The 16,353-nt window shown below is 37.2% G+C and overlaps 2 protein-coding genes across 19 annotated transcripts in view; one reads left to right on the top strand and one right to left on the bottom strand.

Annotated features, from left to right (window-relative positions):
* Positions 1-16,353, bottom strand: part of SPATA45 (spermatogenesis associated 45) — an 800,921-nt gene that overhangs the window by 375,623 nt on the left and 408,945 nt on the right. The window lies entirely within an intron of this gene.
* RPS6KC1 (ribosomal protein S6 kinase C1) overlaps positions 1-16,353 on the top strand; it is a 212,977-nt gene that overhangs the window by 164,380 nt on the left and 32,244 nt on the right. For 17 of the 18 annotated variants that reach the window (XR_007719871.1, XR_007719872.1, XM_050761602.1 and 14 more), the window contains 3 exons: positions 3,687-3,734; positions 5,328-5,460; positions 14,673-16,268. Coding sequence is in view for 16 of the 18 variants with exons in the window: in XM_050761602.1 (XP_050617559.1) it covers positions 3,687-3,734; positions 5,328-5,460; positions 14,673-16,268 (1,777 nt within the window). In the remaining 2 variants the exon portion in view is untranslated. The other variant, XM_050761712.1, reaches the window with a different exon arrangement.

Genomic DNA, 16,353 nt, shown 5'->3' with positions numbered 1-16,353 from the left:
TCATCTTAAGCATCCTCTTTCTCTGTCATCTGAACCACCGTGTTTTCTCTTTGTACTTTTCTCACTACACTTTTGGTTATTGTCATATTTACTCACAATATTTCAACTATGTATATTTTCAAAATTCAGAAATAAATAGTATAGCTTAGCAGTTAAAGAGAAAGAAACCTGGAGCCAGACTACCCTCTACCACTTATTATCTTTGTGAGTATGGACAAAGTCCTGAGGTTAAAGAAGTTCCAGTGTTTCAGAGTGCACTCCAGAGAGGTACAGTTTTATGTTTATTTCCTTATCTGTAAACTTGATTAATAAAAGATACCTACCTCTTTGGATTGTTGAGAGAGTTACATGATTTAATTCCTTAAAGCCCAGCACAGTGCCTGAAATAAAGGAAGTGTTCCAGTGGGATCATTCTTGTGTCTTTAGTTTTTATCTTTATGGAGAATGCTCAAATATAAATCATTAGTACCGACTTATTTTCTAAGCTCTATTCCCATGTCGTCATCTACCTTACAAACTTTTAGACTTGAATTCACTAACCATATGTTTATTAAACATTCACTGTGTGAGAACAGTGTATTCTGTGATAGAATAATTTTTATGCTATTGGTTTTCTATTGCTGTCATAACAAATTACCACAAAGTTGGCAGTGTATAACAACTAAATTATTAAAGTTCTATAGGTCAGAAGTCTAACACAGTTGCTGGTTTGAAATCAACGTGCTGGCAAGGCTATATTCCTTACTGGAGGCTCAGGAGAGGAATCTGCTTCCAAGCTCATTCAGGTTGTTGACTGAATTCTGTTCTTTCCGTAGAGTTGTAGGACTGAACTCTGTTTCTTTGCTGGCTGTCAGCCAAGGACTGCTCTGTACTCCTAAAAGTTGCCTGGGTTCCTTCTTAGGCTTGCTATGAGATCCTAGAAGCCTCTCTTCAGTTCTTGCATGTGGGCCTTTGCACCTGAGAGCCAGCAGCCATGCATCCCTTTCATGTTTTGAATATGATTTTCCTTTCAGCCATATCATTTCTGTGCTTTGCATTTCTTTTTGTAGAAGATAGTTCTCTGTTTTTGAAATGGATTCATATGATATTTTGGAACCCACCCAGATAATCCAGTGTAATCTCTCTGTTTTAAGGTCCCTACCTTAATTATATCTGCAAAGGCCTTTTTGCCAGTAACGTAGCACGTTCACAAATGCTGGGGATTCTTAGGGTATGAACATCTTTGGGGCCCATTATCCTGCCTTATCGCATGCCCATAAAGAGCTTGAAGTCTCATTGGGAGACAGACCCCCAAATTGAAGGGTTAGAGATGCTATAATAGATGTTGGTGCTGTGTAAAACAGCAGAAGAAAGGAAGAAAGTAGTCAGTGTTGCTGAGAGAGTGACATTTGTGCTGCGTATGGAAAGATGCATACTTGTTTGATAAGTGGCTGGGGGAACATTTCAGGGAAAAAGAAGCAATAATAGTGATAGCAGTAATAGCAACTGGCTGTACTTTTATAAGATTATCTTACTGAAATCCTCACATTTGTTAGATACTGTTACCGACCTTTATAGCTTCTACATAATAAGAATGTCTATGTCCACAAGAAGACATGTCTGTAATGTCTTTTAATGTAGAATAGGATGGTAAAATTATTTCACTGGGCCAGACCTGGTGGCTTATCCCTGTAATCTCAGCACTTTGAGAGGCCAAGGCAGGTGGATCACTTGAGCCCAGGAGTTCAACACAAGCCTAGGCAATACAGTGAGACCCCTGTCTTACGAAAAAAAAAAAAAAAGATTCATCCAGGCATTGTGGCACATGCCTGTAGAACCAGCTACTTGGGAGACTGAAGTGGGAGGATCGTTTGAACCTGGGAGGTTGAGGCTGCAGTGAGCTAAAATCACACCACGGCACTCTAGCGTGGGTAGCAGAGTGAGACCCAGTCTCAATGAAAATACAATAAAACAAAATAAATCATTGACTTGTTGGGAGGATTAATATGGATTACACATGGGTAAAGTATAGCACATAGTAAATGCTTAAAATATGGCAGATTAGAGAATAGAGGGTGGATAAGAGACGTGCTTAGGAGGTAGAATTGATTTGATTGGTTTAGAATTGATTCTAAATACTTGGTATTTAGAAGGTGATCAGTGTGTAATTGTTGAATACTGGATCAGTCACTTGTTCCAAAGGTGGGAGACAGGAGAGAGTTCACAGTAACTTAGACCACTGTTTCAGAGCATGCATGGAAGATGGTCTTACTTAGTACTATAGGAGGAGAAGCAGGCTGTTTGTGTGTTTGTTTGGTGAAGGCAGGGCCTTGGGAAGAGGATATGAGGTACCTGTGAGAATACTGTATTGAAATTAATGGAAATTTAAGTAGTGTAGGTCAGACACTCAGAAGACAAAGATGAAGTTGTCACTATTTTTTCAACTTGATTATCTAAAATGGAATTTTCCTTCTTCTCAAACTGGTTTCCCATCTCACCTTTCTGTTTCTTCTCACCTTTTAAAAATTCTTTATTTTTTTCAAGCTTAACATCTTTTTTTCCATCCTTAATTTCTGTCTCTCCTTATCCAGTGGTGGGCTGGTAGATATTTGACAGCTCTCTGGTAGGGTGAAGAGGCTCATTTGCAGTGTTTGCTGATTTCTGTAGTACAAATCCTCCTCCCATGGCCAATTTCAGTCTGCGGCTGCTTTTGTTGTATAATGACAAAGTTGAAAAGCTGTAACAGAGACTGCATAGGACTGCAGAGCCCCAAATATTTACAGTCTGGCCCTTTAAAGAAAAAGTTTACCAATCTTTGCTATTGTAGTATTTCCAAAATAATAAAGCCTTCATAGGGTGGGATGATTTCATACTTCTGTTAATTTATTTTATCCATCAAGATGAGGGGTGGGAATGAGTAGTTTAAGGGGGCAATGTGTGAGAGGTTATGAAGGGTCTTGAGGTCATTTTATGGGCTTAAGCTTTTTCTCTCAGTGAGATAAGAAGAGTGCCATGTTCTAACTTACGTTTTAAAAAGAAAACCCTGGCTGCTGCTTTGAGGATAGACCACAGGGCAGCACAGATGATAGCCGGGAGGTCAGTTGGGACACCGTAGTTACAAGTTAGGTAAGAGTTGGTCTTTGCTTGAATCAGAGTATTAACTGTGGAAATGGTAAGGTGAGTTCAGATTCAGGATACATTTTGAAGACAGAGCTGATAGGATTTGGTGGAAAGAGGTGTTAAGGTGAATCCAGGGTGAAGTGGTACCAAAAGGATGCCTTAGGCTAGACCCTGAGTTATTGAGATCACATTATAGCAAGTTGCTACATAGGAGATTTTAGGAAAAAAATTGAGACTTGAACAATTTTTTTGAACCACTTCCTGTTGATCATATATGTTCCAAGAGGGAAAACTCTGTTTAAAATAATATGTCTTTTACTTCTAAGAAATACATTTTAAAATACTTTAGGAAACAGGAATGTTTCTAAAATATGTCATTTTTAGAAAAGGAAACCATAATAAAACCTATTTTGGATAAGGTTATTTTGATTCTATAATTTGCCAACTTAAAAAAATTATTCAGAAATGAACAATTTTGGGGAGGGGATTAAATTTCAGCCCTGCCCCACTCTTAAAGTTTAGTTTAAAGCTAAGAGTTAATGTTTCATTGTATTGTTAATAAATTATTACTCATGTCTTTTATGTAGGTTTTACTTGTAATGGACACAAGGACAGAACAGACTTTCATTTTAAAAGTAAGTAAAATTTGTAGCCAGGTGCGGTGCTTATAATCCCAGCACTTTGGGAGGCTGAGGTAGGCAGATCACCTAAGGTCAGGAGTTCGAGACCATCCTGTCCAACATGGTGAAACCCCGTCTGTACTAAAAATACAAAAATTAGCCGGGTGTAATGGTGGGCGCCTATAATCCCAGCTACTCGGGAGGCTTAGGCAGGAGAATCGCTTGAACCCAGGAGGCAGAGATTGCAGTGAACCAAGATTGTGCCATTGCACTCCAGCCTGGGCAACAAGAGTGAGACCCTGTTTCAAAAAAAAAAAAAGAGTAAGTAAAATTTGTATGTTTAATGAATTTAAAATTTTAATTTCAAATTATGCTTCTGAAAGAAAATATTTTAGTTAGTATTTAGTTAATGCTAACTAAGTAGTTAATATTTCCCCCTTAGGTTTTGAATGTCCTTTAATGTTGTTTCTGGTGATATTTATTTACCTTTTTTTTTTTTTTCTATCCTTCCATCATGGTTGATAGCATGCATTTAACAATTTTTTTTTGATACAGAGTATGGAGGAAATAATTTGGATAAATTGAAGAACCATTTCGTGTTGTTTGAATGTGTAGTGTGTAAATACATCTCAAGAACATTTTTTATAATCGTGAAGACTACACACAGTCTCACCTTCGATTATCACTACAGTTCTTAAGAGCTAAAATTTTGCCTTAAAGTCTTGTTACAGGTATTTTGGGAAAGCATTATCTACATTCCTGGTCCTCTTTTTGATCTAAATTCAATTTTGATTCTATGCATAATGTAATTTATAACTAAATTAATCAGGAGAGAAAGAACCCTCAATTTTGAAATTTTGAAATTGTGTTTGGAATGGACTGTGCTAGTACATATTCTGAAAATATCCTAATTTAAGCATTTTCACAGCATTCAGAAGATGAATTTATTAATTTTATATTTCTTTTTCTGATGCTTTTTCTTTTGCTGATAAGGCATGGCAGTAGGTCACATTGACACATACTGAAACACGTGTGTGTGTGTGTGTGTGTGTGTGTGTGTGTGTGTGTGTGTGTGTGTGTGAATATACGTTATCATTGACATTTCCCCAGTTTTTAAAAACAGAGTATGACACCAGAAAATAGACAAACCTTATTCCTTGTAAGAGGACTTAATATTGTTTGTACTTCTAGGGGATGGGATTTTAAAATTGCCTGCTTAATCTAAGAATACCTTTTATGTCTCAGGAGTTTGCATTGGTCTTACAATGTCTACTGCTTTAAAGATATAGATAAGTAAAATAAAGCTTAAGAAAAGGTCACAGAGAAATAACTGTGTGTCATCCTGATGACTTAGTTTGAGAGCATCTCTAATAAAAACACTGACCCACGTAATTGATTTTAATGGCAGCTTTGTGGCATCTTCCTTCTCTGGATTCACGCCAGATGCCATCAGCAGAGCCTCCAGGGACTGGGGGGCATAGAGCAGCAGATGAGTGGTTTCTCTGAAGCCCAGAGTAACTCGGATAGATTAGTTTGGTTGATAAACACAGAGCACAGCAGGCTCCAAAGGCAACTGAGGATACAACTGACCTTTTTGTTCTCTGTCAGGGTCTAAGGAAAAGCAGTGAATACAGCAGGAACAGAAAGACCATCATCCCCCGCTGTGTGCCCAACATGGTGTGTCTGCATAAGTACATCATCTCTGAGGAGTCAGTATTTCTTGTGCTGCAGCATGCGGAAGGTTGGTTTGTAGTTTGGATTGTTTATGCAGTGAAGAATGTCACCTACTTAGCTTCCAGTTTCTCTCTGTCATTTCATGAGCAGATAGAATATATGAAACATGTTTAAGAAACCATTTCCTATTCCTCTGCTCTACCTCCCTACTTTGAGTTGTGAGGGAAAATGAAAACCCAGGTGAACAGCAGATTTCATGTGAACTATGGTACCATTTGTAGATTTACTTCACTACTTACTTTCTCATGAAATTTACCTAATATAATGAGAACTTTAATGTGAATGTGTGGTAAGAGAGCTAGATTTTATTTTAGTGATATTTTGTTCGCTTGTTCCCTGCTGAAAGGATACATTATGTTAGATGACTAAAATGAAAAGCATCCCCTGAAGAATTAATTAATTACCTCCTTCTTTTAGAAGTCAAGGGTGTTTGTTTAACATTTGACGTTACCTAGTTATTCTGATCTGAGTTTTTATGAATACAGCCATTGGCATCACATATGGGTACAAAGCAGAGGCATAGTTCTCTGCCTTCAAACTGTTTATGAAATTTCAGCTCTTTTTAGAGGGAACAGGTGGCAAAAAATATTATGTTTTGATTTTTTTTTTGTCCTTTAATACCTGAATTTAAATAAATAGTTTTTTATTTAGGATGACTGAAAACACACATAAATATAAATTCACTTAATACATATTGCCACTTGACTTTTAAGAGGTGTTCGTAAAATAGTAAAAAAATTTTAATTGTTTCCCATATTTTGTGAAGCCATTATTTTTATATAACTATTGTACTTTACTAATAGGCATAACATTTGTATTTAATACAATTTTTTAGGAAAAGAAGTCAATGCTTTCTGGAATGAGGTCTCATATGATTAACGAATGCAAGATTTTTGATGGGGGCAATAAACAATATTGTTTATTGTGAAGTATAGCACAAGATAACTACAGATGGAGGGAAGACCTCCATATGCAGTATTTAATAGGAAATTCAGAAGGGGCTCTATGGTCTCTCAGGTATTAAGAGAGTTAATTGTGTGTGTGAATTGGATAACTAATTCACCTTTGTTCAGACATTATAGACAGCTTTTATCTGAGGATACCAGTGCATTACAGACATTATTGAATTAGAGGTCATGTCATCTGATAGCGAAATACAGCCACCTCTGGTGTGGAACAAAATAACTTGCGTAGTAATAATCCATAATAATTTAGAACAAGGTCAGTAGGATGAATGTAATTATAGTCAATATTCTATTACCCAGTGTGGATTATTCATGTTGGAGATTATCTATGGCAAAATTTTCAATCTTAGCTTACCTCTGTTATTTGTAGCTGTATCTTCCTCTTCTTCCTCTTCCTTTTCCTTCTCCAAATCATTTTTCAGTTTTTTTCTACCATCTTCTCACTATCCCTTATACCTCTTGAAGCTGATGTTTCAATTGATTTTACTTGAATAGTGTGGAAAATTTTTATAATCTTTTAAAGTCATAGACTTATGACTTTTAAATTTTCTACTATTTTAGATCCCTCTTTACTATTGACCATACCTGACTTTGGTCACATGACCATAAAATTTGTCTCTTTTGACCATTCATTTTAGGTGTCTATTGTTTAATTTTAAGATGGTTTTATAATATAAAGATAGTAAATTACAATGCAAATAGAGACTCTGGATTAATTAACTATTCAGTAAATTTATTGAGCATGTACTGTATAGTAGGCTGCTTTTTAGGTGAACAAGACAAGAACATTCTTTTTTTTTTTTTTGGTTGGGGGTGGTCAGGGTCTTGCTGTGTTTCGTAGGTTAGAGTGCTATGGTACAATCATAGCTCACCGTAACCTTGAACTCTTGGGCTCAAGTGATCTCCTGCCTCAGCTGGGATTACATGCGTGCACCATGTAATCCCTGGCTAAGGTTTTAAAGTTTTTGTAGAGATTGGGTCTCTCCGTGTTGCCCAAGTTGGTCTTAAACTCCTGGCCTCAAGCGATTCTTCCGCCTCAGCCTCCCAAAATGCTGGGATTGCAGGTGTGAGCCAGCACGCCAGGCCTGAAACTTAAATTCTTGTTGTGAAAAGTCAAACAGAAAAACAAAAAGCAAGAGAACATTGGATAATAAAAGGAACTATACAGATCTATTTTTTTTTTTTTTTTGAGATGGAGTCTCGCTCTGTCCCCCAGGCTGGAGTGCAGTGGTGCCATCTCGGCTCACTGCAAGCTCCGCCTCCCGGGATCATGCCATTCTCCTGCCTCAGACTTCTGAGTAGCTGGGACTACAGTCGCCCACCACCGCTCCCGGCTAATTTTTTTTGTATTTTTAGTAGAGATGGGGTTTCACCGTGGTCTCGATCTCCTGACCTTGTGATTCGCCGCCTCAGCCTCCCAAAGTGCTGGGATTACAGGCGTGAGCCACCGCGCCCGGCAGGAGCTATACAGATCTTTAACAGAGGGAGATCTAACAGATAACAACTGGGGGACTATGTTGAATTAAGTAGTCGAGGGAGCCCTCTCTGAGAAGGTGGCATTTAAGAGAAGTTCTGAATGGCAAAAGAAACAATCATTTGAATATAAGATACAGGTACAGGGATGAGTGTAAAAACAAACTTGGGATGTTTGATGACCAAGAAAGGCATCATTTGGTTGGAATGGAGCAGAGCGAGGACAACGTGAGGCACTTGTTGGTACATGAGGCTGTTGGAGAAGTAGACAGGAGCCTTGTACAGCAGAGTAAGGACTTTGGCTTTTATTCAAGTGCGTTGGGAAACCATTGGACTTCTTGAGGGGTGACACAATCTGATTTACATTTTAAAAAGGTCACTGGCTCTTGTATGGGGAATGCGTTGTAGAAAGGTAAAAATAGAAGCAGTAAAAAGGCTAATACTGGAGGCTAGTCAAAAGGTGCTGCTGGCTTAGCCTTCTGGGGCACCAGTCGAGATGTTTGAGGAGAGAGTCAATGGGACCTGTGATGGATTTGAGATTAGGAAGAGGAAAATCTGCAGTAATTTCTCAGATTTGGCTTGAGCAGTGCAGTGAACTGGGTGATGAACAGTGTGTTTTCTTTTACACATCAGTGACACCTCCGTAGATTAGGAAGTTGGCCTGTGTCATAGAAAAGTAACTTTTCATATGTGCGAATAGTTATTACTGAGAAAGCAAACCTTGAACAGTTGTTTTCTCCATAACATGAATGCTTTGAATATTTATGATTTGTAGATTTAGCTTTCCATTGCTTACAGAACTACTCATGATTTATGTGAGTGTCCTGGACTCTTTCTTTCCGTTTTTAATTCATTTCATTAGAAATGTATTGAGTGCTTGCTGGGACACAGGCATAGTTCTAATTTGGCAGTGAACAAAACAGAGGACTTTGCCTGCATGGAGCTTACATTACATTACATTATAGAGGCAGAACAGACAATAAGCAAATATTTAAGTAAATATATGACAGATGGAGGTAAATATGCTATGGAGAAAAACTAAAGGAAAGGGGAAGGGAATGCTAAAGGGATGAGAAGGGGTGGTTTGCTATTTTTATATAGGGTGGTCATCTTATTGAGAAGGGACATTTGACCAGAGACCTTCAGGAAGCGAGAGAGGGAGCATTGTAGATATGTAAGGAAAGGATGTCTTGGCAAGAGAAAACAAGTAGGTCCACAGGCTTAGAGGCATTTGTGTGCTTGGTGTTCAAGAAGCAGCAGGATCAGTGTGGCTGGAGCAGAACAGAAAGAGCGGTAGGAAGAATGCTTAAAGAAGTGAGGAGGCAGGCAGGCACATCCTGTATAGCATTATAGGCCACGTTAAGAACTGGACTTTTATTCTAAATGAGCTAAGACATTATTGGGTCATGCTGAGCAAAGAATTGATGAGATAGGGATCATTTGCTGCTTGGTGGAAAACAGAATGTAGGAGAGCAGAAGGAAAAGCAGGGAGATCAATTTGGGAGTTGTTGCAGTACCCCAGGTGAAAATGCTGATGGCTTGGACAGGGCATTAGTGGTGTAGGTCAGGGGTCCCCTGGCCACAGACAGGTACCTGGAGGTGAGTGGCGGACAAGTGAACATTACTGCCTGAATTCCGCCTCCTGTCAGATCAGCAGTGGCATTAGATTCTCATAGGAGCACAAACCCTACTGTAAACTGCACATGCAAGGGATCTAGGCTGTACAATCCTTAGGAGAATCTAATGCCTAATGATCGGAGGTGGAACAGTTTCACCCCAAAACAATTTCCACCCTCACCCCCACCCCTGTCCCCGTCCATGAAAAAATTGTCTTCCATGAAACTGGTTCCTGGTGCCAAAAAGATTGGGGACTGCTGGCATAGGTGGTGAAGAATGGTTATTAGAATCTGAATGTATTTTGAAGGTAGAACGGGCATGATTCTGTCTTACATGATTTCAAAGTTTTTGGCTCAAATAATTGAGATAATGTAGTTTCCATTTACTAAGCTGTGGGAGAAGTAAATTTAGAAGGAAAATCAGGGATTCCGTTTTGGACATGTGAATTTGGGATGCTTATTAAATATTCAGGTGATGTTGAGTAGAGAGTTAGGATATATCAGGCAGGATTTTAGGAGAGAGGTTTAAAATGTTTACGATTCCTTTTAATAAAGCCCTTTCTTAAACTATTTGAGAGAGAAAGGTGGGAAAGCAGAATGTATTCAGTCAAGGCCATGAGAGTTTAAGTTTCTCAGCTTAGGGATTATGTAATATTCATCATCTGTATGATGAATTAGTAAAATACTTGGTATTTAGAAGGTACTCAGTGTATAATTGTTGAATACTGGGTCAGTCAGAGAAAAGATGAAAGACCAAATTAAAAGACAGAAGTTGCAAACGTCTCTGACTGTGGATATACAAAATAGAAAGGAGGTAGAAAAGAATTTCTCTCCAAGTTACTTAAGGCCCCAAGAAGTAAAATGATTCTCCTTTTATTAATTAGTTTTCTAAAATTATAAAACTAACTTATAAAATAAATTCAAACAAAATAGAAGTTTATAAAGTAAAAATAAAAATTATCCCTCCCTATTCACTTTGTTGCCTAGACCTATTCCCAAGAAATAGGCACTTTTTTAACGGTTATCATATATCTTCCAATAACTTTCTATGTTTATAAGCATTCACTCCCTACCTGTCTGTTTTTAAAAAACTTAAATGGGTGTTACATATTGCCTTGAGCTTGCATTTTTTCCCCCATCTTAACAGTGTACCTTGGACGCCTTTAATATAGCAGTATATTTAGGTATGTATTAACAGAGGCAGTACAGTATAGGGATTAAAAATAAGCACTATGGAGCCATGCTGTGTGAATATAAATGCTGGCTCACCATTACTAGTGTGACTTTGGGCAAGTTATTTAACCTTTCTGTGCCTCAGTTTCCTCATTTGTAAAATAGAGATAATATTAATTACCTACCTTATAGGGTTGATATGAGGATTAAATAGTTGTATATGTAAAAGGCTTAGAATAGTATCTGGTACATGGTAAGCACTATGTATTTGCAAATGGCTGTTATTGATGTTTACATTGTTTCCAGTACTCAATATAAATACATGTATTTATACATACATGTTTTTGTTTGTTGTATTTTTTGAGAATTATATGTAGGACAGATTTTTTTCCACGTTGAATTACTTGGCCAAAAGATGATTTTGATTGCTGCAATAGCAGTGTTTTGTCATACATATGAAATTTAAGTACTAATTCTGACCAAGCAAATTAACAAACAAACTTTGCAATCTTATAGAAAACCAATAGATTTAAAATCTGAGGAGAGACAAAGAATTTTAATTAAACATTATGAATTTTTAGTTTTATATCTTAAAATGGTTCAATATCTACAATTTTATGTCCTTCAAAAAGACTTAGAAAAGTATCATTTATAGTCCCAAAATTAGACAAATTTTAGGCACTTTAGTAATAACAGGTTGTTTTTTAAGGTTAATATATGTCTTTGGAAGAACATATGACCCCCAAAATGACGTTATACTTATAGATCCTTATAGATTCTTACTTATAGATTATTTTCCTTGAAAGGTTTTCAAAAAAATTGTAAAGATATTATCTTTCTATAACTCAGTTTAATAAATATTTATTTAATACCTGTTTTACAAGCTAGATAGAATCCTCTGCCTGCAGCTATTAAGACTTTTCAGTCTCGTAAAGGAGATAATAAAAGCATAAAAGTAATATTAATATGATGTTGTAAATGTCATAAAGGGTATGAAGGTGAATGATAGAGGATTCAGAGAAGATATATATTGCGTCCAGTTAAGGGATACAAAGAAATTGGTAAAAGAAAACAGATTCTGAAGGACCTTCAAGAATAGGTAAGATTTTCACAAGCAGATACTGGGGAAACTATTAGGAAAAAAACATTCCAAGTGTAAGCGTGGTATGAGGAAAAGCCCATCATGAATTCTGTGTTGAGTAGGGGGAGAGGACCAAATCATGGGTTGGTAACTGTATTACTCAGGAGTTCAAATGCCTGTGCAGAGTTGGTACATGATTCAGTAGGTGGAGGGAATTTGACTTCTTGAATGCAGAAATGGCATAAGATCTGTGCTGAAATAGAAGATTAATTAGGCAGCAGTTAGTAGGGTAGAATGCTACAGGAGGGACTTAAAGTAAGGATCTAGTTGTAGTTATAGCATTATCCCCAAAAATGAAGACTTTAAGTACATTGAATTTTAGATTTCAGTAGTTTATTCAGGTGGAATTGGCCTAAGAGTGAATGGAGCTTTTCTTAGAACTTTATTAAAAGGTACCGTTCCTTGCTGATCAGTGGCACTTTACAGATGCAGGTACTGCTTATACGGTACATCTCATCATCTGATTTGACAAGCAGTGACTTCTATGTCGTGCACATTGTGTAGGCAATAGACATACAAAGATGAAAAAGACTTGATCCTTTCCTCAAAGTAGTCATCATCTAGGAGAACTGAAAACCACCCAAGACATTTATTTGGATTGCACACAGGAATCTTAGGTTTAGGTTCAAGCATTGTTAGACTGACACAATGTAGGTATTTGTGGTAAGACAATGTGAGTATTGTTGTCAACAGACTAAAGAATATAGACTCAATGCATAGCTCCTTTTAAACTTCAGTTGAAATATGGGGAAATGTGAAACACTGAATATACTCTAAAGAGGACAGAAAGCATTAGCTAAGAAAAAAATGAGAGGAAAAAGTTAAATGCCATAATGTCCTGTACCACTAACTGTTATCAAAGTGGGGAAGATGACACAAAAATTAGCTGACTGTGGTGGTGCATGCCTGTAATCCCAGCTAATTGGGTGACTGAGCAGGAGGATAACTTGAACCTAGGAGTTGGAGGCTTCAGTGAGCTGAGATCCCGCCACTGCACTCCAGCCTGGGCTACAGAGTGAGACTCTGTCTTTAAAAAAAAAAAAAAAAAAAAAAAAAAGTTAAATAAATAGAATAGGGAAGATGGTTAACTAGATCACTGCTACAAAGAGGTGTATGAGAATTCTATGATTAATATTATGACCATTAGCCTTTATTGAGCATTTTTTCTATGCTAGGTACCATGTCAGGTGCTATATGTATTAATTGAATTTCTTGAAATGAAATGTGAAGTAGGAAGAGGTATTTTTGATGTTTCCATTGACTTTTTTACACGTGCAGTTGACTGTCAATTATTATTTTCTGGTTTAGGTACCCTTGGCATATGATGTTAATGATTACACTAAATATGTGCTGAAGAATTGTCTTCTTTATATGAATAGAGGGATTTATTTTTAACACATCGTTCTTTTTAATTTTTATTTATTTATTTATTTTTATTATACTTTAAGTTCTAGGGTACATGTGCACAACATGCAGGTTTGTTACATATGTATACATGTGCCATGTTGGCCTGCTGCACACATTAACTGATCATTTACATTAGGTATATCTCCTAATGCTATCCCTCCCCCCTCCCCGTACCCCACAACAGGCCCCAGTGTGTGATGTTCCCTACCCTTTGGCCAAGTGTTCTCATTGTTCAGTTCCCACCTGTGAGTGAGAACATGCAGTGTTTGGTTTTCTGTCCTTGCAATAGTTTGCTCAGAATGATGGTTTCCAGCTTCATCCATGTCCCTACAAAGGACATGAACTCATCCCTTTTTATGGCTGCATAATATTCCATGGTGTATATGTGCCACATTTGCTTAATCCAGCCTATCATTGAACACATCATTCTTAATTTTTCATTTCTTTACAACTGCAATTCTGTCTCCACAAAGTATACTTCTGCAGTTACTGCTTTTGAGATTTCTGAATCAAATTTAATTAATTATTCTTTCTTATAATACTGTTCCTAGTCACTACTGTTATAGCAGGTTTTTGATACTTAGCTATAATTGTTTAACATAAACATTATAATTGACAAAAGGGATTGAGGTGTTTTAATGGTTAAAATAAGATGAAACTATGGTGAAATAATAACTACAAGTATTGCTGGTAAAATACTGGATTTTTTTTTTTATTTCTCTGATTTACATGAAAGTGATTTTTATGATTTTAGTTTTAAAGATATATGTCAGAATACACAGTCAGAATTTCCATAACTTGCTTCATTAATGGTTGCCCAATTAATCTTCCTCAGTAGCTTTACTTATACAACATATTACATATGTGGCAGGGCATAAAAGGGGAAATATATTATTAATATGTTATTTATAAAGGCATAATTATATGCCACATGCCAAATTCCTCCATTCCTGGACTGGACATTTTCAAAATGGAATAATAATATTGTTGATTTTTTCCCCCCATTGTAGTATACAATTTAAACAGCACTTATTTATATATTTCCTTCTGACCAAGGGGCCATGCTTGAAAAAATTATTATATAAACAGAGCAGAACATAAACAGATGCTTCTAAGACTAAATGATATTTAACTTTAGAGTAGAATTTTAGCTGTGAAATTTCATATTAGTGTGTGTTATAACTAATTTCCCTTCAAAGGAAGAAATAGGTTATCACTTAAAAAAATTGATATCAGGAGATATGCTTGAAACCATACTCACCATTCAGCAATAACAAGCATTTTATTAAATATGCTTATCTTATGGCACACTTGATATTAATGAGTATTATTGACTTGTTCTGATTGATTTTTTAAGATAGCTTTTGCTTTTCTAATGGCTTAAATAAATAACTTAATTTGGAGATGTTAATACTTTTGTTTGTTTTGTTATACTTGTTCACAGGTGGCAAACTGTGGTCATATATCAGTAAATTTCTAAACAGAAGTCCTGAAGAAAGCTTTGATATCAAGGAAGTGAAAAAATCTACACTTGCCAAAGTTCACCTGCAGCAGCCAACTTCTAGTCCTCAGGACAGCAGTAGCTTTGAATCCAGAGGAAGTGATGGTGGAAGCGTGCTTAGAGCTCTGCCTTTGAAGAGTAGTCTTACTCCAAGTTCTCAAGATGACAGCAACCAGGAAGATGATGGCCAAGATAGCTCTCCAAAGTGGCCAGATTCTGGTTCGAGTTCAGAAGAAGAATGTACTACTAGTTATTTAACATTATGCAATGAATATGGGCAAGAAAAGATTGAACCAGGGTCTTTGAATGAGGAGCCCTTCATGAAGACTGAAGGGAATGGTGTTGATACTAAAGCTATTCAAAGCTTCCCAACACACCTTGCCGCTGACAGCGACAGCCCCAGCACACAACTGAGAGCTCACGAGCTGAAGTTCTTCCCCAACGATGACCCAGAAGCAGTTAGTTCTCCAAGAACATCAGATTCCCTCAGTAGATCAAAAAACAGCCCCATGGAATTCTTTAGGATAGACAGTAAGGATAGCGCAAGTGAACTCCTGGGACTTGACTTTGGAGAAAAATTGTATAGTCTAAAATCAGAACCTTTGAAACCATTCTTTACTCTTCCAGATGGAGACAGTGCTTCTAGGAGTTTTAATACTAGTGAAAGCAAGATAGAGTTTAAAGCTCAGGACACCATTAGCAGGGGCTCAGATGACTCAGTGCCAGTTATTTCATTTAAAGATGCTGCTTTTGATGATGTCAGTGGTACTGATGAAGGAAGACCTGATCTTCTTGTCAATTTACCTGGTGAATTGGAGCCAACAAGAGAAGCTGCAGCAATGGGACCTACTAAGTTTACACAAACCAATATAGGGATAATAGAAAACAAACTCTTGGAAGCCCCTGACGTTTTATGCCTCAGACTTAGTACTGAACAATGCCAAGCACATGAGGAGAAAGGCATGGAGGAACTGAGTGATCCCTCTGGGCCCAAATCTCGTAGGATAACAGAGAAACACTATGCTCAGGACGATCCCAGGATGTTATTTGTAGCAGCTGTTGATCATAGTAGTTCAGGAGATATGTCTTTGTTACCCAGCTCAGATCCTAGGTTTCAAGGACTTGGAGTGGTTGAGTCAGCAGTAACTGCAAACAACACAGAAGAAAGCTTATTCCATATTTGTAGTCCACTCTCAGGTGCTAATGAATATATTGCAAGCACAGACACTTTAAAAACAGAAGAAGTATTGCTGTTTACAGATCAGACTGATGATTTGGCTAAAGAGGAACCAACTTCTTTATTCCAGAGAGACTCTGAGACTAAGGGAGAAAGTGGTTTAGCGCTAGAAGGAGACAAGGAAATCCATCAGATTTTTGAGGACCTTGATAAAAAATTAGCACTAACCTCCAGGTTTTACATCCCAGAGGGCTGCATTCAAAGATGGGCAGCTGAAATGGTGGTAGCCCTTGATGCTTTACATAGAGAGGGAATTGTGTGCCGCGATTTGAACCCAAACAACATCTTATTGAATGATAGAGGTCAGGAACTTTTGCAAATGCATTTCTTTTTATTCGCTGTTGCTTCCAATTAACTGAGTAGGCGTTTTATCTTGTAATTAGTATC

Source organism: Macaca thibetana, chromosome 1 (genome assembly GCF_024542745.1).
Source record: "Macaca thibetana thibetana isolate TM-01 chromosome 1, ASM2454274v1, whole genome shotgun sequence".
NCBI lineage: Eukaryota > Metazoa > Chordata > Mammalia > Primates > Cercopithecidae > Macaca > Macaca thibetana.
Note: the sequence above shows the minus strand (reverse complement) of the source record. Positions and strands in the feature narration are given on the sequence as shown.